The sequence below is a fragment of the Ambystoma mexicanum genome, chromosome 4q (genome assembly GCF_040938575.1).
Source record: "Ambystoma mexicanum isolate Mex_15411 chromosome 4q, UKY_AmexF1_1, whole genome shotgun sequence".
Lineage (NCBI taxonomy): Eukaryota > Metazoa > Chordata > Amphibia > Caudata > Ambystomatidae > Ambystoma > Ambystoma mexicanum.
In genome coordinates, this window is record NC_090928.1 from 219978253 (window position 1) to 220004628 (window position 26376).

General features: G+C 48.0%; 1 protein-coding gene across 1 annotated transcript in view; it reads right to left on the minus strand.

Moving 5' to 3' along the window:
* Positions 1-1210: 1210 nt before the first annotated feature.
* The window catches only part of SLC22A3 (solute carrier family 22 member 3), a 913774-nt gene continuing 888608 nt past the window's right edge, over positions 1211-26376 (minus strand). Inside the window, exons 9-11 of the mRNA XM_069607751.1 lie at positions 25412-25524; positions 10797-10896; positions 1211-1858 (exon numbers count right to left, since the gene is read on the minus strand). Coding sequence (XP_069463852.1) covers positions 1807-1858; positions 10797-10896; positions 25412-25524 — 265 coding nt within the window. The 3' untranslated portion in view covers positions 1211-1806. The remainder of the gene's footprint in view (positions 1859-10796; positions 10897-25411; positions 25525-26376) is intronic.

Consider the following 26376-nt stretch of genomic DNA (forward strand, 5'->3'; position numbering starts at 1 on the left):
ATTTGGGAATGGGGAAGGGCCGTGGGGAATGGGAAATTACCGCCTTGGTCAACTCGGAATAGGGCGGTAATTTCCCATTCCACCAGGGCGGTGCCGGTACGGGTCCGGTGCCGACCAAGGCGCTACTACCGCCATTGGTTAGCGCCGGACTCGGAATGAGGCCCAATGTATTTTATATAGCTCTTGGTTCCAGATCGTTCTTCTTTGAAGGCTGCTAATAATAGTAGCCAGGCCAATATTCAAAGATTGTCCTACAGGAGGTTACACACATATCACTCAAGCACGTATTTAGCTCGCTGACCTACCTTAGCATCAGCGGCTGATATCATAGAAATGTGGCCTTGGTGCAAGCGCAATTAATGCTAAGGTAAAATTTCACCTAGTGCAAAAAACATTCTTTAACAGTATTTCTACACAAGATCGAAGGACTAGAACAATGAGAAACATTTCCCTGGTATAAACATGCACTGAAACATGTTTTATTTGTATAAGGGCAATTTTTGCAAAGTTTCTCTAATTAAACCCCAAGTGTCACTGATGACTTCAGCAATGTTGACTCTTGCAATCTCTGGACTGTCTCCATGACTGCTCCCTTCCTCTTCTTTAAAAGGGTATTTCAAAGAGCTCTCCCGGTTGGCAGCCAGGATTCTCACAGCCTTCACCCTATTACCTCTTCCCATTGGCATCTCTGGCAGTTATATTGGCACATATAAGTAGGTGTATGCTCCATGCTTGTCAATCAACCTTACTAACTGGTGTGGTCCAATAAATCCATTGCAGGCCTGCAGCAGACCCCCCCAGTAGGATGGTTTCTATGTTCCTTCATCGCCAGTCTTTTTTTCGCTGAGTTTTTTCTGACAATTTGTTTCCGAAAAAACGAATCAAACATATGAATGTTTTATTTTTGGGGGGGTTCCCCCGAACCCTCTTTGCTTATTTATTTTAGACTATTTCCTACCTTCCCAACCCTTATATACCCTTACCCATCCCCCATATATTTTTCAACGAGTTTCCCCCCAAAAATAAATTGTCGGAAAAAAACCCATAGAACAAAAGGACTGGCGATGAATGAACGTTATGCCGCAGGATGTGCAGCTTCTTCTTGGTGTCGGACGCGCAATAACCTTCCACAGTGTGGCAACTCCCTCCATACCTCTACGCCCCGAGATCCACAAAGTACTTTATTTGTATTCTTTTCATTTTTATTTTACTTGATCAATGCTTTATTTTGTTGGGTTGTATTAAAAGCCATAAGCAAACAAGTCAGCCTCTTGCACCCCTAAACTGACTCCCCGTTGATGCTGTAACCTTTTCATGCCAATCTAAAAATGGCTATATTTGCACATTTTTTCACGTCTTCAAACATTTTATTTTCAATAGTCGACTCAATAAAAACAGTCGTTTCCAAAGTCAGTGCCAGAAACGGGCCACAGCTGTTTCCGTGACATCTGTTGCTGGGGCAGATACAGTGAGTATGAAAGCCCTGCCCACAGCTGTTTGGCTTGAGGCGTACGTCTGTCACCGATTGGCTACTGGATTAATATGAAGGCGGTGAAGATGGTGTGGACTGGCGATCATCTGACGTGTTTACATTTTTGGCTAACAGGCATTAACACCGCCTCCAATCAAGGCTCCATCTCTTCATTAAACAGTAGCCACCTTCATGTCTACCCTCATGACATATTCTCTCCATAAGATCGTATATTGTTGTCAGAATTGTGGTCTTGGCTCTTCTAGCCGTGATAAAAGGCACAGATAGCAGTCAATGGTGCAATAGAACGTCCAGCCATTGTCATCTTTCCAAAGTCAAATATGTGTGGAAACCTCTTTCTTCTTCTCTTTACCGCATGTGTGTGATCTGCAACAAACACAAAAGTTAGTTACATATGTCCCACACTTCTTTTGTTAATGCAGATATCGAGCCCTAGTTTCTGGGGACAGGTACAAACATAACGTTTTCTGTAAAAAAAAAAAGTCAGGACTTAGTTAAGGTCAAATGTATAAACAATCCTGATTCACGGTGCAGCTAAGATGCACAGGGCCTCATTAATCGTTAGGCGGTAAGGGTTTACCGGTACCGGTAAGGGCACCGGTACTGGTAAACCCTTACCGCCTTACTACGAGTTCCCTTTGCGGGACCCGACTTTAACGGCTGGTTTTACCAGCCGTTAAAGTAAGGTGCCGCAAAGGGACCTTGGAGCTAATTACGGTACCGCAATTTGCGGTACCGTAATTAGCGCCTTCCCCATTCCCATTATGCCCTACGGGGGCAAAAATGGGAATGAGGAAGTGCCTTGGTGAATGGGGAATTACCGCCCACGCTCACCTTGGAGTAGGGCGGTAATTCCGCCATCCACCAAGGCGGATACGGTAAAATAACGGCGGTAAAATACCGCCTACCGTGCAATGAGGCCCACAGGGATTAAAGGTGGAATAAACATTGGTGTACAGGGCTATGATAGGCCGCTGTCAGTGGACTTCCTAAATGTCATTGGCCCTGACCAGACTCCAGCAGCCTTGGAATGGTCCACACTAATCCCGGAATGTAACCAGGCAACAACCGCTGATTGCTTCGCATTCTTGAGGAAAGCCTATCTAGAACCACCCCCATCTGTGAACTTGGTAAATCCACACTTTGTGAAGGGATCCATTTTCTTGGTAGGGAGAGTCATCTTGATAGGCAAACAAGATATTTCTTAGAATATGGTACACCTCGGAAACGCCCACCTAAAACATGGGAAGATGTTATGAACCCGTTGAGGATGATAAAAAGAATCTCACATCAGAAAAAACTGAAATCAAGAACTGATGATTGACCAAATGGAAAAATCATGGATGTTTCTCGAAAGGGACTGATTTTAGACTCTTTGCAAGACCTTAATGTGTAGATGCATTCAGCCCATTGGACATTAACAGTCATATAGTAAATATCTTTTTATTCTGCTTGTACATTTGTTTGCATTATCCCAAACTTTCATTAGCAGCCGGGAGGTGACCTGGCTAGGCCTCCCAGCAAATCACCTAATGGTGCTGTCCCTGGATGACATCATGCAGCTCCTGGGATTCTGTCGCTCTTCACCCAAGCTGCCTGCAGCACATCTCCTTATTCCCCCGCCCTGCGGCTCGTTCCCCCGTATCACTTGCCCTTTCCTTCCACTCCTTCCAACTGCACCCGCCGGTTTTCCTCCCTGCAGTTCCCAGCAATGCTACAATCCGGCCATGGATGCCCCTTCTGTGGCTGCCATGGAAGGGAAAATAGACTAGGAGTAGGTCCCTTCTCTCTTTTTCCTGGTGGCCATTTTGTTGCGCTTGTAAAACAGTTTCCGTACAATTTCACAACTTCAAACGAAATATCGGCAGCCTGGGCAGTTTGCTGGGGCGCTAATAGGTATTACCCCTCACTGGAGGGCTTTACATCCTAGCAACGGTGCCGATCCACACATTAAGGTCCTCGCTCTGATCAGGCCTGTGAATGGACCCTGGTAAAACACCCAAAAAACTGTTCACCTAGCCACTGAACAGATCTAGGGATGCGTGAGGTAATGCATTATTGTGTGAACGGACCAGTACATACTTTTATTACTTCAGTGGCGACTCATAGCTTAGATTTTTGCTAATTATCTCACTGTATTGACATTGTTTTGGACTATATCGCCTTTCTTGCTTCAACTCCTGGCCCTTTAAGTCAATTTAGGTTACTACTAGCCTTGTTGTTTTATTGTCTACGCTTTAATGCAACTTTGGTCCCTGTACGCCTTAAAAACATAATTGTGGTTGATATCTGCCTTGCCCCCCCACCCTAATTAGCCTACCACCATCCAAGCCCTTTAAATCAAGCTCCCTCCTCATGTCTCTACACACATTTACTTTACTTTATTTGTATAGCGCTGAAACAAGGACCGCAGGCATAATGGCGCTAACAAGACACACGGCATAAAAATAACAGATATGGGCCTCATTACGAGGTTGCCAATAAAACCCTCCGATAGGCGACAGGTTACCGGCAAACCCCGTATCACTGTTACCGTCGCCTGACATCCCAGTGCTACTGGGATATCACAGGTGGTGGTACAGGTATTTCCCGTTACCATGGAGTCGCATAGATCTCCATGGGAATGGGAAACCTGAAGTACGCGCACCGTTATGCTTCAGTGAAAAACATGCCGCTAGGGGACTGAACTCCCGGCAGTTCAGGCCAGCCGGTAGTTCAGTTCCCCTACCAGTATACTTATAATTTGGCGGTCCCGAAAGGGCGCTGGTACATTACTACTGGCACATTTATTTCCGGACCGACCAAACTCGTAATGAGGACCACTAGCGATCTTCCCAGCTGCTTTCACACTAGTTCTCACTTGGAAACTAAAGCGGCCATTCACCTACATGATGCTCCCACTGCACCATCTAACCCACTACTAACACTGCATCCCTGTACACTCCACTCACTTTACACCCACACTCCCTTCAAACATCCCAGCCTCATCCATGCCTCTCATCTCCCCTTGACACCATCTCTGCATGTGTCTTCCTGCACCCCTACAAAACTAAAACCAGGCCTCTGGAATATGAAATTCCTGTGCAACAAGACCTCCTTCCTCATGGGCCCCTTCGATACACATCTCTCACACAGCTCCATAATGGCTCTCACTGAGACATGCATTTCCTCTCATGATACAGTAACTATGACAACCATCCACACCTACTCAGCCACATTCCTTCATTTCCCTCATCTAGTCAAAAAAAGGCAGTGAGGTTGGCTAGGCGAGGACAATCTACCCCCAGGTTGATGTCTCCCCACATCTTTTCAACACATTTCTGCTCAACTCCTTGAACCTCACCTCCTTTCGTCATCATCTATGAGACCCCTGCTTCTATCAACTCCCTTATTCCTGTTCTCATGGGGAACCTCCCAATAACTTTTAGCACTCATCACCTGCACCTGGCCTCCACTCTCTCTGACCACTCACTAATTCCCATCCACAATCAGCCATCTCATTTCTGAAGCAACTCTGTTGACTCAGATCTCCTCTCTTCCTCCCTTAACTATTCCACCTCTTCCATCAATCCCACACTCGCTGACCACGCCTCACTGCACTTCTTTGTCTCTGTTCCATCTCCTCTTGCTCCTGCCTCCATCTCCTCATCACTAACTGTAAATGCAACCCTGACTTCTTGGCTTCTCACTAAGCTGATGTTAAGTCTTCCCTCTAAGTTCACCGCCCCTCCCTCCCCGAATCCAACAAGCATTGCGTGCTTGAATTTTACTGAGCACTTTCCAATCCCTTTGAAATTCACTAATGCTCTGTTACTCTCTCTTGTATCATCCCCCAACTCTGCATCTACCAACAGCCGAGAACAGCCTTGTGGCTGCACCCACCTCCTACAGCAAGATAGACTGTCCGGCTCCCCTCTCCTCATGCATGGAATCCCTTCTTGCTCCATCCGCTGCCTTGTCTTCCACCAAATCTACCCAATTAGCCAACCTTTTCTTGTCTTTTCATTCCCATCCTCAAAAGCTCTCCTCTGTCCTTCAAGACACGCTGCCTCCCTCATCCTTGCTCACTCTCCTCCTCCCTCTCAACTGACTCCTTTGCCTCTTCTTCTCCTCAGAAAAATCCAAGATAATGGCACCTGAACTACTTTTTCTTCCCTCGCTCATACTCCCTACTTCTTGCCACCTACTACTCTCCCGTCATCTTCGTTATCCTTCTCCTTCCACCACTGCGTAACTTTCACCCGTCATCCGTGCTTCTAACTCCTCCTGTGCTCCAGTCGACTTGTTTGCACTTCCAACAGTCAAGGAGCATTCACCATTTACCTGCTTGATTCTGTCATCCCTTTACAACCTATCAGATATCAGTTTGCTCTGGGATCTTCCCAGCCTACAGCAATGTAGCAACAGTCATACCCATCTTGAAAAACCTATTACATATCTCTCAATCCTGCCAACTATTAGCAGGTCTCCCTCCTCTCTCACTCCTCCAAGTCCTGGAGCATGTCGTGTTGAATTACATAAATTCCTACCTACAAGTCAATAGACCATGTGACCCTCTACAAACTGGATCTGGCTGCAGTCACTCACCTGAAAGGGTGCTCACCCATGTCTCTATCTTCCTTACTTTTGCCAATCACTTCAAACTCTCTTCCATCCTTATCGTCCTCAATGCGGAGGCTCAGGGCCGCCACGAGGGAGGTTCAGGGGGGGCAAACTGCCCCGTGCTTCGCACTTGCGGGGGGGTGGGCTCGCGGCCCCCTCTCCTAAGGAGAAGGCAGCACAGTCTCCCGTGACCTTTATTCACAGGGGGGACTGTGCTGTCTCTGCTCTGCACCTGAAATGATTTTGCTGTTTGTTGCGAAGCCGTTTGGCTCCGCAACAAACAGCAAAATAATGGGAGGCAGCAGGGCTCAGAAGTGAGCTCTGCTGCCTCCCATTATTCAGCTGAGAACGTGGACATGCTGCATGACAAGAGAGGACTCCTCTCCTGTCAGTCAGTGTGTTCACGTTGCTCGGCGTGAACACGCTGACTGATAGGAGAGGGGTTTTCTCCCGTCAGACAGCATGTCCACGTGTCGGAGTGCATGAAGGTAAGGTAAGTGTTTTTTTAATTTTAAATTAAAAGTGTAAATGTGTATTTAAATTAAATTAGCATGTATATGTGTATGTATGAATGCATGCATGCATGTTGGTGTTTGTGTCAATGCTGTGTTTGGTTTTATGTATGCATGTATGTACGGAGTTGTGTAACTGGTGGATGAATGCATGGGTGAAAGTGTTTTATGTGAGTATGTGTTCAGCTCCACCGCTAAATTTAGCCGCCCTGGGGGCCACTTCATTAAGTGGTGGGTTCATGGCATCAGAGGTGCACCTAGGTTAAAATGTCAGGTGAGAGGGGGGACTAACACTTAAAATGTTGGGAGAGGCGCTAACATCAGAGGCTGTGAGGGAGGGGCAAACTTCCTTGTGTGGGGGCACCTAACATCTTTCCACATTCGAATGAGACTTCTGGTGAAGCGTCAGTGTTACAAGCAGCTACCTCTTGCCTTGATTTCTGAAATGTCACACTTAAGGACGGACTGCAGTGAGAATGAGATGTCTCATGTCACCACTTCCCTTCTTCTCATGGTCATGCTAATCCCTATGGCAATTCTCACCCAGTTACTGCCCTCCCCACCCAAAACACCTCCTCACTGGAACTCTTTGAGCTAGCTTTAAACACGCCTTGCCATCAAACTTTGCGATTGTGCCTGCAAGTGTTTCCTGAGAGTTCATGACTTCATTGGCGTTGTTAACACGGAACTGGTGTAATAAAAATGTCTCAATCAGGACTGCCTTTGGCCACTCGATTTAAAAACACCCTGCGTGTCTTTCGCTGAAGTTCTGTTAAAAACAAGCATTGGCAAAGCCAACAGTTTTGGCTTGTGTATAAGTATTAGGCATTTGCCAGACACTGCTATTAGCTGCTGAGGTACTCAAACCATTTTGCACCGGCACTATCAATGGCCAGCTAATACCAATACACAAGTGACTTTCCCATGCCTACACGAACACCCAAACTGTTCGCATTGCCAATGCTCTTTTTGGTTTACCCTTGATGCACAGGACTATGCATCAAGGTTAAAGCAAACATACTACTGGGCTAAATTGGCACACATTGAATGTAGGCCAATCTAGCCAGTAATAACACTTATGATACACAGTCAGCCTGGATATACTTTCTGTGGCATGGCATTTTTACTGGCTGGGAGTCCGTACATGGTAACAATGGCATATATTGATGCAGCCTGCATGGACATACATGAGAACATCCATCATGAATATATATTTATACTAGCATATCTCGCGTGGAAAGGCGGCATGAAATGTATTGGAAAATGTTCCTATGCACTGTTTGTGATTTGCAACTAATGGGATTTTCCATGTGCTTCCATACAAAACCAATTGCAAACTGTATGGATTTCTACCCAATTTTACTAAGAAAGTGCTGTAAAATGCATAATTTTAACCCAATGTTTCAAACATTTTCTTGGGCGTGAGAACCCTCCTCAAGCAACCCTTCTTTGGTTTGGGCTCCCTCACTGTGCTTTATTGATCCTGCCTAATTGGCACAAACATTTAAGCCTCTTAAGTTCACAAATGTACCAGCCTCCATTCCATATCATTTGTCACTGTGTATGATGTGTGTTTTAATGTGCACAAAGGTGCAGGGTGCTCCTTTATGATATGATATGGCATTTATAACGTGCCTGTACACAAGTGTTTCTTGGCGCAACAAGGCAAGGAGGGGGGAAAAAAGAGTAGTACCAAAAACAGATCTTACTAGGCCTTGTGTAATTCAGATCGCGCAAGAGCAGGGAAGGGGCGAGGGGAGAAGTGCCGAGGGTGGGGTAGGATGCAGAAGTGCAGTAACAAAGGGGAAACAAGAGTGCAGCCAACGGGTGGCAAGTGTGGGTACTGATAAGTGCAGCCAACGGGTGGAGAATAAGTGCAAGAGAGTGCAAGAGAGGGGACTGTAGGGTGACAGATACAGACTACAAGAGGCAGTGCGTGATTGCAACAGGACAGGCAGGTACCTGGGCCCAAATTCAGAGCTTGACCAGGTGACCAGTGCATGGATCAGGCAGGTGATCAGCAAGGGAGAGGGAGAGAAAAGGCAGCAACAAAGAGACATCTTGAGTTGCTTCCGGAACCGGAGATGGTTCTGCTCAAGTTTCAGAGTGACAGGGAGGCTGTTTCCAAAGGGAGGGTTCAGCCGATGAAAGAGATCTGCCCTCAACTCTTTGCTTGGAAAAGTGACTGACCCTCAGAGAGTTGGAGGTGGCACACTGGAGAGCTCATGCCAACCTATATATATTTTTGCATATGATAGAAAAGTTAGTCTGGCATAAACCTTTCTTCAGTGGAGAAATGTAACTTTGCTGTAGTTGATTTGGAGCTGTAGTAATAAACCATATTTGGGATCCTGCACACAAACTCAAGGGGAGATTTCTCGAGTCTCCTGTTTGTGGAGGTGCCGCTGCTGGCCGAGTGCAAAAAATTGTAAGGGGGCCTCACCAAATGTTTTGCCCAGCGCCTCACAACATCTTCTGACATCCCTGCGTAGGCTGGTTTTAGACATGGTCAACAATTCTACTCTTTGACACTCTCTTTTGCTAGTCTTTTTTTCTCAGAACACTGCCATGGCCCGACAGTCACCTACTTATCTTACCACTCTCCTGGAAAACCGGCAGATCTTCTACAACCCTCCTTCCCAATGTGGTTCCCTATGGTTCGTCTTTGGTCTGCTTTACTCTACTCTGCATGCCTCATCTGTTGCCATGTTTCTCACCTTCTTTTGATTTCACTTGTGCATTTGTAATACACTACGAAACGACTCAACCGTATAAAGGTGCAGGAGATGATACATAAGAATGAGAAACAGGCAAAAGACAGCATGGGTAACCCAATGAAAAAAGAGAGTAGTATTGAAACCCTTTTGCCACCACCTTCCCCTTATTTGAAAAGTTAGGATTTTGGCGGCTTTGCGGAACAGATGGAGAGAGTCCAGATGTCTGTTCTCTTGAGGGAGGTTTTTCCAAAGTCTGCGGCCATAAACAGAAAACCTTCTATCTCCCCTGGAAACACTTACAGAGGCAGGAATTGTCAACAGCAGTTGATCCACTGAACGTAGCGTCCTTAATGACTGATAGCGGCTAATTCTTTGGCTTCTCCTAGCACAAATGTAATGATTAAACTCACATTTTTCTTCCCTTCTCCCGTCTCCTCCTTTAGACCTGATTTGTCTTCCTGCATCTCTAAAGGTCTTTACGATAGCCACCATTGGATGGCACTTTAATGCCTAATGCTCAACTCTTTGAAAACAGAGATTATCTACCTCCCTCCTTCTAATGCCTCAACTCATTTCCCCTCACACTTATTCTTTCTGAGTGTACATCTCACCCAGTCCCCCAAGGCTTGCAATTTTGTGGGGCCTTTTTGACAGTTATCTAAACTCCAGCCAGTTTTCCACTGCCACTGAGGATGGTTCTACCTGTTTTACATCCGCCCGGTGTGGCCCCACCTTACCTTTAACTCTGCCAAAACATTGATTTCCACACTCCTCCTCCACAGGCTAGACTACTGTTCCATCCTCTGCATAGTCCTCTCCCTCTATTCCTTCAACCTCTTTAGCAAACTGCAGAACTTTCGAACCCTCATTCCCTTCAAGGTTTCTCGCTCCTTTGCCACCTCGATTCATCGGCTGGATGCAGGGTGGCTCTCCACGCAGCAACGCTCGCTCGTCCAGCTATTTTTTTTTGCCTCCACAGCGAATCATGAGCTGACCCCACCACCTAGCCAACCCTCTCTCCCTCTGCTCAACACCTCACACTCTGTGACCCTAAGTCTTCCGCAACCTCTTTCTTCCTTGTCCACCCAAGTTCTCTCATGAATTTCTTTCTTTATCCTCCTTGATCCCTATTGCTGGAACTCACTACCGACTGACATTAAGGCCTTACCTATCACTTACTGATCTGCCTCTTTCTCTCTTGAAGGAACATCAGAGATGTTGTATGGTGACGCTGCCCCCACTCCATAATTGTATACACTGTATTATGGCGGCGAAGCCCATCCCGGCTATTCCATCAAGTGTGCCCATATTTTCCCACCACCGCGGCCTAGTTTACAGTTCTTCTCATCACTATTCTAGCATTGTGAAGCGCTGGGATTGCTCTGTCAACCTGATGTGCAGTGTTTCTGGCGCGAGCACCATCTCCTTGTCTCCAAAAAACATGCAAATGAGAACAATTAAAATTATTCTTACCTGGAAAGGTTTTCCACATCCTCAATCGTCTCTGGTAAAGGAATGCCCATGGTCTCTGGTAAAAGCATGACAAGGCCTGCACATATGAAGGCAAGTATACCTAAGGGGCGAGGGGGTGGGGGGGCAAGAAGAACAATGAGCGAGTGAGCAATGATACTGTCATTATAAAAAGTTCCCAATATGCCCTGGGATTGAAACAGCATGCTTCCTCTGTTGTTTATCATAAAATGATGATGGCATACACAATCTCTACCATAAGTTTCAAAGAATGCACACCTTTACTGCTGCCTTCCAGTGAATTTACTGTTCTTTACTTTGAATAGTCTACGTTATGCTGTATAGTTCATAAGTCTTTTTTGCTATTAACAATCATAGTTCGACCAAAGAGATATAAATTGATGACTAAAATCCTTAGAAGTGTAATTTTATCCGTTTACATAACATGTTTTTCATGATGTATTATAGGTTTTTATATTATTGAAGTATGTTTTTAGTATGTTTTATATTGTATTGTGGAAGTGACATGTGATTCATAGTATAAATCAGTGTATATTTTATGTTTTAAAAAAAATTGTACAATCTGATTCTTAAGTACCATAGTTTGTGTGTAATTAAATTGAAAGGTTGAAGTAGATTCAGCCAAAACAATAACAAAAAAACAAAAGAAATAGTCTACCTGAAAATCCTACATCAGTGTCCAACTTAAATCCATAGAGTAATACATCTTGATAAAATAAACATACTTCGAATGGATTGTGTCCTCCCACGTATTCCTCATCTTATGATAATTCGTTATCTCCAGCTTCGCTGCTTCGGAAAAAATAATTCTCGGCAGAGGGCGCTGTGCTCGAGGTCGTGATGTCGATTGTCCCTCGACGGTCTCCGTACCGTGTCGACGTCACTGATGGTATAAGTAGCTCGAGCCGCGCCCGTTGCTCCAGTTCCGATTTTCTGATCGCTTTGCTATCGTGAACGGCGCGCTCCGAGATTTTCTTCGTGAACATGTCATCTTCTTCGACTCCTCCGACACTCAAGACTGGGTTCAAGAAGTGTATCGATTGTGGATCAAAAATGTCGATCACGGATCCTCACCGAGTTTGTCTCTGGTGTCTCGGTTCTAGTCACCGAACCGACGACTGTGGTTCCTGCCAGTCCATGACCGAGAAGGCCCTTCGTGAGAGGAGAGGTAAACTGTCGGTGGGGAGGGAAGCCTCTAAGAAGGCTGTGTCCAAAAAGCATAAGAAAGCGACCGATTCGAAAGAATCGGATCGACATCGGCACTTCAAGAGATCTCGATCTAGGAGTAGATCGAGACACTCTTCTTCCTCGTCAAAAAAACTGAAGAGGAGACATAGATCTCCCTCATCGTCATCATCTTCTGAGTCGACCGAAGAAATTCGATGTCCGACAAAATCGGATTCCCCCAGAAAATGGGAGGAATTCCATAAAAAGATGATGGAGGTTTTCGAGAATGCGGCCCGACCCCCTCGAAAGAACCTCGGAAGAGCCATTCCTCTAAGGTCGCTCCATTGGACGAAAAAGAGAAGTCGAGAACTACCTTGGTAAAAGCCAGTAGTATCGAAGATACTCGAGTCGACGCCAAGTCGTCGAAGGCTCCTCGTGAGTCGAACACTCCTCGAGAGTCGAGCACATCTCCGGTGCCTCATAAAAAGCTCAAGTCATCGAAGGCTTCGACGGCTTCATCGACGCCATCGGCGTCGACTGCTTCAGCATCGAAGCCAAGAGCGTCTTCGACACCTGTATCGAAGTCTTCTTCGAAGTCTTCAAAGTTCCCGTCGACAACCTTGAAGGATTTTTCTATTCCTTCAAAGGAAATTGTTGAGGAAGAAAGGAGATTTACTCCGTTGTCCAGAACAGACTTTTTAAAGCTATGTCCTCAATTTATGAGGAATCTGGCTCGGAGGAAGACAAAGTCACTCCCTTTGGAGTTTCATATGGCACAAGACAAGTTCCTGAGGAAACCATTGATCAGGAATCTAGAATGAGAGACCTGAGTGATACTCTACACTCTGCTAGTGAAATTGACACCTCCCCAGAGTTAGAATTTGCCAAACCTGACCCTGCAGAACATGCAGACTCAGGGTACAGAGGTCTTATGAAGAGGGTAGTAGAATACATGGGTTGGGGTAAACACTTCACCCGTGTTTGAACAGGACGACATGACAGATATAATTGTCAAAGGTCCCCAAAAAGACCCAGTTCTCCCCTTTCATAGGGCTCTTCAGAGAACAGTAGAAAAAAATTGGGAAAATCCTGATAGCATTGCTGCTACAAATAGTAATTTCCCAAAGAAATACAGACCAGCTGGTACGGATCCTGAATATTTAAACAGGCATCCGACTCCAGAAAGTCTGGTTATTCAGGCTGCATCCACAGCTAAACAAACTGCATATCCCACTATCCCTCCGGATAGAGAGGACAAGAAAGTTGATGCCTAGGCCCGTAAAGTTTTCACTTCAGGTAGCATGGCCATGAAATCGACAAATGTCACCTGTACCCTGGCCAGGTTTACCCATACCCTGTGGGACTGTATTTCGGCGGTGGCTGAGCATATTCCGGAAGGCGAGGAAAGGGAAGGCTTCCTGAATATAGTCAACGATGGAAAGGAGGCAATGGGGGAATGTCTCCAGTCTGGACTGGATACTGCTGATAGCATCAGCAGATCCATGGCTACAAGCACTGTGTTGCGCAGATTTGCGTGGTTGAGGAAGTCGGGGTTTGCACAGGATGTGCAATCCAGACTCCTTAACATGCCCTTTGATGGCTCGAGGCTATTTGGCAGTAAGGCTGACGAAAGCCTAGAAAAACTCCAGACCTCGAAAGCGGCAGCTAAATCTCTTAGTGCCTCCATGCGCCAGCCTCAGAAAACCTATTCAGGATCATCTTCCTGGAGAGGTCGTTCTTTTCGCTACTACTCCTCATTTGGTAGAGGAAGAGGACAGGCTTCTCAAAGAGGCAGAAAAAACTTCCCTCGTGGTGGACGAGGAAGAGGTGCGAAATCAGCCTCAGGAGCGGCATCTTTGCCCTCAGCCACTCCTGCAGCCGCCTCCAAATCTCTTTGAGACCTTGCTCCACAAGACACCAGTGGGAGGCAGGATCTCTCAACATCTGAAGGAATGGCGAGGCATTACCTCAGATGTTTGGGCACTGGAAACAGTAGCTCAAGGTTACTGTCTCCCCTTTCTAAAAAGGCCTCAGAATCATCCACCGGGAGCCAACTCCGTAAAAATTCCAGACCCGCTCCTGTTGCAGGAAATTTTAACCCTGCTAGAGAAAGGTGCCATAGAACAGGTACCTGTAGCGGAGAGGAACAGGGGTTGGAACTCCCCATACTTTCTTATCCCAAAAAAGGACGGAGGATTGAGACCCATCTTGGACTTAAGAAACTTGAACAAGTTCCTCAGGAAGGACAAGTTCAAGATGGTGACCCTTTCTCGGATCCTTCAGGCTCTACAACTCCAAGACTGGTTGGTATCATTGGACCTTCAGGATGCTTACTTTCATGTGCCAATCCATCCAGGGCACAGAAAGTACCTGAGGTTCGCGATTGGCAATTCTCATTATCAGTTTTGAGTTCTGCCATTCGGTTTGACCTCCGCCCGAGGGTTTTCACAAAACTGTTGGCGGTTGTGGCAGGAAGTCTCAGGAGAGGAGGTATTCAAATATATCCCTACCTGGACGACTGGTTGATCAGAGCAAGTTCTCCAGAACAAGCTCAGGAACATCTTTCGATCACCTGCCACTTCCTCCACAAACTGGGCTTCTCCCTCAATTTCAAGAAGTCTCACATGATACCAACCCAGAAACTCCAGTTTATCGGAGCAGTCTTGGACACTTCATCGGGAAAAGCCTCGCCTCCCGAAGTGAGAGCTCTCCACATCCAGCAGATGGTAACGAAGTTTCAGAATGGCCAACATCTACCGGCCTTCGATTTTCTCAGGTTGCTCGGCCTCATGGCATCCTGCATTTTCCTAGTACCAGAGGCCAGGTTGAGAATGAGATCCCTTCAATGGGCACTCAGAACTCAGTGGTCCCAGTTCTCAGGGAATATGACGGATCTTCTGCAAGTCCCGAGAGCAGTTGCTCAGGATCTACTATGGTGGGCTTGCAACGACAACATTCTCAAGGGAGAATCCTTTTTGGCAACCATGGCCGGAGATAACAGTAGTGACGGACGCCTCACTCACAGGGTGGGGAGCACACACCAACGATCTGACAATCAGCGGTCGTTGGTCTCCATCGGAGTCCAAACTACACATCAACCTATTGGAGCTGAGGGCAATCAGACTAGCGCTGAAGGCCTTTCTACCCTCTGTATAGGGAAAGAATGTCCTGATAATGATGGACAACACAGTGGCCATGTACTACCTCAACAAGAGAGGAGGAGTAGGGTCACTACCACTGTGCAGAGAGGCAATGCAGCTCTGGTTCTGGGCAATACGAGAAGGAATCTCTCTATCGGCAATTCACCTAGCTGGAGAGCAAAACACAGCGGCAGACGCTCTGAGCAGGCAGAGCACAGTCTCCCACGAGTGGGAGCTAGCTCAGGAAGTCCTTCAAGAGATCTTCGCCCTTTGGGGAACCCCTCAAGTGGATCTGTTCGCCACTGTGATCAATCGGAAGTGCGAGCAGTACTGCTCAAGGGAATTTCCTCAAAGAGGAGCTCTGGGAGACGCATTCGTAGTGGAGTGGAAGTTTCCACTGCTGTACACGTTTCCCCCAGTCCCCGTGATTCCTCAAGTAATCAGGAGGTTGAGAAAGTTCAGGAAAACCATGATACTAATTGCCCCGGATTGGGCCAGGAGGACGTGGTACCCGGACCTTCTAGGCATGTCCATCTGCCCTCCAATACGTCTTCCGCAAAGAGAGGATCTTCTCTCACAAGAGGAAGGTCGGGTTCTCCATCCAGAGGTCAAGACACTCAACCTTCACGCATGGTTTCTGAGAGGTTGAGATACAAGGATTGGGATCTTCCGGATGACGTAATGGAGATCTTGCTTTCGGCCAGAAGGCCAGCAACAAAATCTTTATACCAATGTCGCTGGAACAAGTTCAGTAACTGGTGCAAAGATAAGAATGTGGACCCTTTTCAATGTGGCACCCCAATGGTGCTTTCTTTCCTACTGCATCTAGCCAATCTGGGGCTCCAGATAGGGACAATTAAAGGACACCTTGCTGCGCTGTCTATTTTCAAGCACACCTCAGAGGAGGTTTCATATTTCAAAATTCCATTGATCATTCAATTCTTAAAGGGGCTTACTAATGTATACCCCCCAGTACCTTTTCATGTCACAACTTGGGACTTTAATCTAGTACCAAAATTCTAAACTTGTATACCTTTTGAGCCTATGCACTCCTGCCCATTGAGGCTCTTAACATTAAAAACTGTACTTCTTGTGGCCTTGTCATCACCCCGCAGGGTTAGCGAACTTCAGGCTCTCTCATGCAAACCGCCATTTACTACTTAAAGTTAAACCTTCCTTTTTACCAAAGGTAGTTTCAGACTTCCATTTGTCACAAAAGATAATATTACCAACTTTTTATCCTCCTCCTCATTTGGGAAAGGAAGAGGGGAGATTGCACAGACTAGATCCCAAGAGGGCTCTTACTTTCTATGGGCCTCATTACGACCCTGGCGGAAATCGAAAAACGATGGCGGAAATGCAATACCGCCATCGAATAGCGCTCGGTGCGACTATGACCCGTCACTGCAAAGTACGAAGCCATTAGCGACACCGTAGTGAACGCCAACGCTAACTGCACCAAGTACGCGCGCGCGTGCCATGCCAAACCGTAAATACCACCATGGCGCAAGGGTACGCGAATTCCGACCCTAGCGGACATGTACCTAACGCCATCAAGCACGGCGGAAAGCACCATACCGCCATGGTGAGAAGTACGGCATCGCGAATCAACCGTAAACGGCCCCACTGAGTGCCTGTACACCGCTCCCTGCCCACAAAGTACAACTCCCCGTAGGTGCAATGAAGTCACAATGCAACCAGTGAAATGTACAAGTCACCCATGCATGCCAACGAACAAAAGATCCACAAGAGGGGCCAATGGGAGCTGCAGGGCACAGATGGCACGAATACAGAAGCCATTCCAATGGACATGACCACAGTCCCCCACCAAGAAACGCACGCAAACACAGGCACCTGTGACCAGCAATATTTCGAAAATCACATCATTCCACCAGTCCACCTGGCTGACCGGCATCTGTTACACAAAACCTAATCCCCCGCCCCTGAGCATGACATCATTCAAACAGTCATATTGGCAGTCCTCATCCCTGACCTCACTGGGCTTCGTAGGCAAACGCGCCCAGCACAGTACCACGCAAATATACTCCGAAGCTGGAACCCAATGCAGATCTCCTCACAATACATCGCTCCCCAAATAGGAACATGCCACATCACTTGCAAAGAAGAACGCTACACGGCCCATATCAGAATAGAAATTTAATGCACAACAAATTCACCAAGCCCATACAGCCATTAGGCCATGAACTCCAAAACACATTTCACCATTGTGGGCTGCATCCGCAAGAAATGACCAGCTACTTCTTGTGTGACGCCCTGTTCCATCATGGTACACAGAGCCACATTCACGTACGAAAAGGCAACATGGAAGCGCACAGAACCGCAGGGCCGTCCCAATGGGGAGGCACTAGTCCAGCTGAAAGGCCGAAATGTTGCTCCGAGCCACTAGTACTGCGTAAGGGCATGTGGCCCATTGGCGATCGTCCCATAAGATCGTAATGCTGCTCCACTGATTAACACGAAGCAGCAGGTGTCGGGAGTAAAAGCCATCTGCAGGAGTGGCATACAGATGGCAGTGGCAAAAGGGGAGGAGATACCTGTCAACCAAAAGAAAAGAAAAAGAACAGAATGGCCATCAGAACTACATTCGAACAACTCACTTCAATGATCACACTAAATCCACAGCCATATGCATGCTAGCCCACTCCAAAGGATCATCACCACCCCAAAACCACTTGCGACTCATAACTATCTATATCGAGGTGTAAACACCATCACACACGAGTGTACATGTGCATGCGTCTGTGAAAACAGAATCCATCAGATGGGATTGGTAACGTGCATGGACACAAGTGTCTGAGGGCGCGTCGAGACAGGGAGGGCTCAACAAGGCCAGATAGACGATGGTCCCACTATGGCAGCCCTGCATCACATAGCGCAGGGGAGGCGGACAGATTCCAAGAAGCCCTGTACATGGCAAACTCTGTATCAAATCATCTGTCCATGCATCCATTCATCATTCCCTCATCCCTGGATAAAAACGCCTGAATATTTACTCACATAACATTAGAAATATCCATTGAGTCTGTGCGTTATGCAGCCTGCAAAATCCACTGTGCCCCAGCCCGTAATTCCAGTGTAGTGAAGTAACATGTATTTGGGAACGTCCGGCCTCATCGGCCACGTCGCTATTGCGCATCCCAAACTATTCATATCAATCATTCAATCCTCGCCATGGCCCCTGTCCCAAGGACATTGAACAATAGAACGTTATATTTGCAGTCAGACCTGTGGGCATCTCCTCGCCGCTAGCTGATAACCGAAAGGGCCGGCCTTCGAATTCCTCATTTGCAACATCACGTCGAAAAGGCATCTGTGGCCGCTTGAAATCACAAATTAATCCATCTAGTGCGGCTGTGTGTGAAAATGGCAACTGCCTTCACTCACAAATGGGACGCCCCGCCCGTCGTTGCAACTCGGTACAGTGATGCATGAGGGCCCACCGTCACTCGAGTACTACGTTCCACTGACCCATCACAAGTCTGTTCGCGACTGCAAAGATTGTATGTGAAACAATGGGACCATAGCCGAATGTACATATCAACAAATGTTACACGGCCATCAGGTACAAATACATGATTGCAATAGCAAGATGCCATTCCTCGAATTGCAGCGTTGTGTGCGGGACGTGCTCGGCCAAAGGGGAGAGCAGCTTGCACAGGTGGAATGAATCACCACAGGTGGAGGCCATACAGCCTGAAAACACATATATTGCACACCCAGTCTCCTCCCACAACCACACCCACTCCGAAATGCTACCGGCAGGACTCGCGAAGTTGGCCCTGGGGGACCTGATAGCACTGCAAGTACTCCAACTCCAAGAAGAAGACGAACACCAACTTCAACCGGCCGCACGGAGGAGACGCAGGAGGAGGAGGAGGGCAAGGCAGGGCCAGCAAGGGCCGCCAGCACAGCCACTACCACCACGCAGGCAGCCCGCAATCCCACGCCTCCGAGCACATCCGTTCAACCTCACTGATGAGCAGATCCACACCCTCTACCGTTTGGACCGGGACACCATAGCCGCCATTGTGGACATGACACAGGCTGACCTTGTCAGCATGATAGATAGCCCAACCGCCATCCCACCCCTACTGAAGGTGGTGTCTGTACTCCACTTCCTGGCCACAGGCACCTACCAGCACACAGTCGGACAGTTGCATGGCATTTCTCAGCCACTGTTCTCACGGACACTATTGCAAGTGCTCGATGCCCTCCTGCAACACGCAGACGACTACATCTCTCTACCACGCTCGGAGCAGGAAATTACCAACACAAAAGTGGGATTCCATGCACTTGCCGGCATACCGGGTTGCATTGGTGCCATCGACTGCACCCATCTGGAATTGGTCGTCCCACATGCCATGGAGGCCCAGTACCGCAACCGAAAACAATTTCATTCCCTCAATGTACAAATGGTGTGTGACTCCAACAGGATCATTACACATTGTTGTGCCCGATTTCCTGGATCAACCCATGATTCTATGGTCTTGAGGAACTCTACAATACCACGCTACATGGAGCGACACGCAGGGAACAGATCCTGGCTACTCGGTGAGTCTCATTACATGCATGAAAATGTGGGGTATGTGATTCGGCAATGACCTGGCAGGAAGGGGGGGGGGGTGTGCGTACGTAGCAATGGCATTCCACATCATACGTTTCTCGTCCACATACAGGTGATGCTGGGTATCCACTGAAGAGATGGCTCCTCACACCAGTCCGGAACCCACGGGACCAGCATGAGGAGGACTACAACCATGCCCACTCACGTACCCGTGTAGTCATTGAACAGGCATTCGGCCTACTGAAGGGTCGTTTCCGCTGCCTCAGCAGGTCTGGCGGGGCACTCCTGTACCGCCATGAGAAGGTTGCAAAGATGGTGATGGCATGTGTCATGCTCCACAACATGTGCGTACGTAGAAATGTGCCCATGCCCCCTGACGCAGAACTGCAAGCACCTGAGGATGGTCATGATGAGGGTGGGGATGTGGCAGCACCTCAAGGAGTCCGCGAGGCACAGGAGGGCCGTGACATTCGTCAGCATCTCATTGATGCATGCTTCTAGCACTCACGCCTGGTGGCTGATACATGGACACGGTACTCGTGGCACTGTGTGTGTCTGGTACATGCACAACATGGACTGTACGCCTATGATGGCCTAGTACACAAAGATCATTGTCCACACATCTCATTGGTTGATCGTGCATTGTTTATGGCATATGTGATATCATGTTGAACACCCTATCGACCCGCCACCCAAGTGAGCCCAACACACCCCCTCCACCCTCCTACCTCCCCCCCGAACACCAGTGTCCAAAGATGCTCATTGTCAGTGGGCAGTCGCTATTGCAAGCCCCCTCTGCGGGTATCAGGGGCACCCCTGCCTGTGGAGCGCAGGTTCCTCCCAGATCTACGTTGGGGGCTGCCCTGGACGGAACTTGCAACGGATGATGTCTCTGCCTGCTCACGTCCATGCATGTCCCTAAGGGTTTGTGAGAGCTCAGTGAGCACACGGCGCACTGCGGCAAGTTCGGCACATACGTCTTTGGACGTCGCATGCAGTTCCCCCCTCAGGCTCTCGGTGCTACTCTCCATTTGTGCCCTTAGTGTCTCTGTACTTCTCTCCATTTCTGCCCTAAGTGTCTCAGTTGATGTTTCTATGTCTGCCTTAGTGCCCCCACATTCATCGGCATGGTCCTTGAGGAGCGTGGCCAGTTGCTGCTGTTGCACGATTAACTGGTCGAGGGACTGTTGCCTCTGCTGGGCCATGGCCATTTGCGGGGGTGTCACAGAGGGGCTGTTCGCCTCATGTTGCCCTGCCACAGGGCTTGTGGGGGATGGCCAGTCGTCGTCTTGTGGGTGCCCCTGTGTGGAATCCTCATGTTGAACGGGATGGGACAGACAGGGGGATTGGGACAGGTCATGGATGGATCTGACTTCGACATCTCCGTCTTCTGTGTCGGAGCATGCTGCCATCAATGGGGTGTCACCTATGGTGCTGCTGCCACCAGAGGCAGTGCCTTCTGTGGCATCCGTTGGGGGGACCTGTGGTGGTGGTGTTGTGGGCATGCTGGCTGCTGGGGTGCCTGTTGATGTTCCCTCCTCTGTGTTGCCACCTGATTTGTGCTGCTGCCGTGTCTTGATGCGTGCAGCTGAGGTGAAGGGTCTTTGGCCGTTGGTCTTGGCCCTCTTTGCAGGTGTGCTGGTAGGGGTGTCCTGATGCTCGTCGTTTGGATCGGACCCTGTGGTGGAGTAAAGGAGGGCGAGGGTTATTAATGGGTCTGTGGGTATTGGAATGGCATTGTATCACATGCATTGGGGTGGTACCTGAGGGTGATTTGGGTCGGGGCCCTGGAGGTGGTTTCATTTGTGTGTGGAGTGAGGGTGCAGTTGTTTGGCAGCCTGCAGTTAGGGTGTGCCTGCTGCACGTGTAGTGGATGTTTTTGGGGTTTTTAATTATTTATGTATTTATTGTGAGTTTTAAAGTGCACTATCAGGCCGATGTGTGTGGACGTTCTCCTGGACATGTGTTTCTGTTGCACTATGTGGACACATGGTACTTCACATGATTGGACATTGTGGATTTAGCATTGTTTTATTTGGCCCACCTACCTGAATCTTCGGATGTCTGCACTCCTTTCTCCATCCCTCCGACTCCCTCTATGCTCTCCATTCCGATGGTGGAGGCACAGATTTCTTCCCAGGGGGTCAACTTGATGGGTGATTCAGGACCTCCCCCGGTGGCTGTGGCAATGTTGCGGTTGGCAGAGAGTATGCTGCGGACGCGTATCCGCAGGTCGTCCCATCGCTTTCTGCATTGCTGTGGGGTGCGGGGTGCGGTCCCCACCGCACTTACCCGCTGTGCCACCAGAGCCCATATGGCCTTCTTGTTCGCAAGTGCCGTCCTGGTCATTTGCGTGGAGAAGACGACGGCAGCATTCTCCTGGAGGGTCTCTGTTAGCACGGTGAGTTCCTCACGGGAGAAGTGGACCTGCCGCTTGCGGTCGCACGCTTTCTTCGCTACTTTTCCCATTTTTCTTGGTTTCGCTAGGGTGGATGACGGGTTGGGGTGTGTCTCAGGGTAGTGTTTATAGTGGTTGTGTGGATTTTGTGGTTTTATAGGTGTACGGCGGGATGTTTCCCGTTCCGGGCCCATGTTTTTACTTCCGTTTCCGTATATTTACGGTCACCGTACTTTCCGGTTGGCGCTCACTGCGCTGTCCGCTGAGATGGGTGGCGGTATTGCACCTAGGGCGCCGTACGGCGGCGGTGTGGGCCGTTTTGGGGTCATTTCCGCCATCGCGGACTTTGCACTTCCGCCATGCCGTGGTGCTCGTGCCCGATGGGTCGGAATGGGCCGCACTTTGCTCCTTCGTGCAATGGCGGAAACGCTATTTACGCTGTGGCGGTCCGGTCAGTCACTTTCCGCCAGGGTCGTAATGAGGGCCTATATCTCAAGAATGGCTAAATTGAGGCAAGATGACCAACTATTTGTGGGTTATACTGGTCATAAACTAGGATTATCTGTAACAAAACAGACCATATCCCGCTGGATCATGTTAGCCATAACTGAATGCTACAGGTTAGCAGGAAAAGACCCACCAGATGGGCTTCATGCCCATTCTACAAGGGGTATGGCTACTTCTACGGCTCTAAAGAGGGGAGTCCCGGCAGCAGATATTTGTTCAGCTGCTACTTGGAAAACAATACACACTTTTGTACTACTGTTTGGATACTGCCTCCTCTAATGAGGGTTTATTTGCCACGGCAGTTCTGCATTCTGTCCATGAAAACTGAAAACTAATACTCCCACCTCCAAAATTACTACTGCTATTGGAGTCTATCATAAGATGAGGAATACGTGGGAGGACACAATCCATTCGAAGAACAAGTTACTTACCAACTGTAACATTCTTTCGACTGGATGTTCCTCCCACGTATTCCTCATCGACCCTCCCATCCTACTCCGCAGTACAGCTTACGTTTTCTTACACTTTCCTCTCACGAAGTGTGCATCAGTCATGGGGCACGCCTGGGTGTTCCTCCTATATGTTTTCATCGAAAAAACAGAACTGGAGCAACGGGCGCAGCTCGAGCTACTTATACCATCAGTGACGTCGACACGGTACGGAGACCGTTGAGGGACAATCGACGTCACGACCTCGAGCACAGCGCCTTCTGCCGAGAATTGTTTTTTCCGAAGCACCGAAGCTGGAGATAATGAATTATCATAAGATGAGGAATATGTGGGAGGAACATCCAGTCGAAAGAACGTTAGAGTTGGTAAGTAACTTGTTCTTCTCCCTCTGATTCTTTTATTTTCTGCTCTTGGTTGCTCCCCTGTTTCTATTCTTCACCATTTTCAAATTCCTCAAGGGGCTCCATGTGGCCATGGGGGGAGAGGAGGGAGTGATTGCACCCCCTCTATCCCACACCCCATCTGATGGCATTTCTTCCCTGCGCTCCACTGGCATATAACAAGCCATTTTCAAGCACATTCTGGAGGAGACAGATCACTTTGGTAATATGGCTGTGCCTGCCTATTACCGCTCGGTGGAAATTATTCCCGCCTGATGGGAGAAATATAACATTTTTTAAAAGGCTAACTGATAACATCCAAGGGCTTCAGGTTATGCAACTCTTAATTATATTTGTAGTATATGTAATTTGTCCTTTTACAAGTGCTGCTTCCCCAGAGAGCAAATTGGGCCTCAATACAAGTTTGGCAGTAGTTTGGTGGTAATTGTGCCAGATTGCCACCAAATTTGATTACTATTACCGCCACTTGGTCCCGTGGGGTTACAAGTGGTGCTAACTCCCCATTTTTGGAGTCCTTTGGCTCTATGGGGAGCTTTGGCAGATCTACCACCTGTGGAATCACTGCACAGTAAATCTGTCTTTTTTTAGAGGTAAAATGGAGGATGTACCTCCAGCAACAAGCTGGGGGGGAATCTGTCACTTTCCCTCCAACAATGTGTGGATTTATCATTCGGTAATTCCACCAACGGCAAATCCGCCAATAATTATCATTTGTAGGTGTAGGAAAAATTGTGGTAATTCCATTACCGCCAAACAAAGTGGCAGCATTTACCACTTGCTAAACTTGTAATGAGGCCCTATATAATGGCTGATTGAGTCCTGAATGCCTCGCATTCCAAGCCCTTCCACAACATCCCAGATATCCACAAACCAACATAGTATCAAGAATGCACATTTACTCTCAGGGTGTCCCCTAGTGCTTTGAGAGGTAGCATGAGCCCTGGGCAAACAACCTTATGATCCTTGATGGCCCCCTCTTCTGGCTGACCCAGCCTAGAGACAGCATGGGGTCCTAGTGCGGTTCAGCCACCTGCCACTCCTCTCTCACCAGTCCTGGATTGATCCTAGCATGACAGATCCTACTCTCCACAACTGCGTACATTTCCCTTTAAGCATTACCTGTGTTCCTGGTCCCTGTTCTGCCTCTCTTGGGAAACATATCCCACTCAGTTCTCTTCGATTGTCTGCCTCTCTTGGGAAACCTATTCCACTCAGTTTTCTTCAATTGACTTGCCTCTCTTGGGAAAGCTATCCCACTCTGTTCTCTTTGATTGTCCTGCCTCTTCTGGGAAAGCTATCCCACTCAGTTCTCTTTGATTGTCCTGCTTCTTTTGGGAAAGCTATCCCACTCAGTTCTCTTCGATTGTCCTGCCTCTCTTGGCACCATTTTAACAGGTGGGATGACGTTTTCATGCTGGCATAAAACCAATGGATTCCTATGGAATCCGCCTGTTTTCCCCACCAGCAGAAAACAGGTAAATTCCATAGTAATCCATTGTAAACACTGCCTGCCATGCGTAAATGGCACGCAGTGTTTACTCTCTTTCTACTTCGAAAGATGTACAGGTGATGATGTCTTCATTCACACCATTGTTGAGCACCTAGTAGAGCAAATGTGTACGGAGGGGTCCTGGATGCACATAAGTGTAAATGTAACACGTCACCTTTGTGCAATTTACAAAACGTTTACAAAATTAACTCTCCAAATGTTATCACCATGAAATGTGCATTTGCTGATGAGTTTTAGATTATACCTAATGCTACTGAAAGAAGAAAGCAAGTGATCCTTCCTATTCGGCCCTAAGACTACAGTGGAAGGTTAAATAAGGTCGGTGGCATCAGCAGTGATGAGGAATTGCCGCACAATTGCCTTTCCACTGATTTCCATGTACAACAATGAAGTGTAAAAAAAGTTCTCATTGAAAATAAATAAATAAAAATGTTGCTTACCAAAAATAATAAGTGGCAGCTCTAACCAGACAGCAGCTAGTCGGAAGAGCAGGAATGGTGCTATGATCCCTCCCAAATCACACATCCCTGAGCACATAGAAACACCAAAATTCCTGCAAAGAAAACACAAGACATGTTGTTAATTGTACTAGCCATTCAGACAATAAAGTTCTGTGGGCATCATTATGAGTTTGGCAGTAAAGTGTGGTAAATGCACTGGTTTACCATCGAAATCATTTCCCGTTACCGCCACTTGGCCCAGTGGCATTAACACTATGGAGCTCATTTTCAGTGTGCCATAACGGAAATAAAATGTCCGTCACGGCTCATTTTCCTCAGTTTGTATGGAGGAGCATTTCGATTGCTCCCTTCCACTATGCCATACAAATACTCCAGCAATTGCACCGCCATGCATTTTCATAGCAGCACAAATGCTGGGGATCCTTAAACACAGGCGGACTCCATAGGGATATATTGTAAACGCTGCATGCCGGGTGCCTTGCTAACGTAATGGCTCCCCGCTGCCAAATTACGAGCTCACTTGAAATGCGTTCCTTTGAGTGGTGGTAAAGTGGTGTAATCCCCTATTTCTGAGTCCATAGGGGATTTTTGGTTGATTTACCATGGGCCTCATTACGGTGACCCGGAAATTCTGGAGGCGGAATTGTGTAAATCCCCATTCCCATGGAGTAGCATAGGACTCCATGGGGATGGGGACAATGGAAACACTGGTTCCGTCTATGACGGAGCCGGTGTTTCCATTTCCGCCTGCAGGCGGGTGGTGTTAAACCCGCCAGGTCAGACCTGGCGAGTGACACCTCCCGCCTGCAGGACTCGGAATCAGCCAGTCCGGAAAGAACGGTGGTGGCGGTCTTACCACCACCGTTCTTTCCGGACCGGCTGTCTCATAATGAGGCCCCATGAGTGGTATCTCCACACAGAAATCCACTGATTTGTGGAGGTAA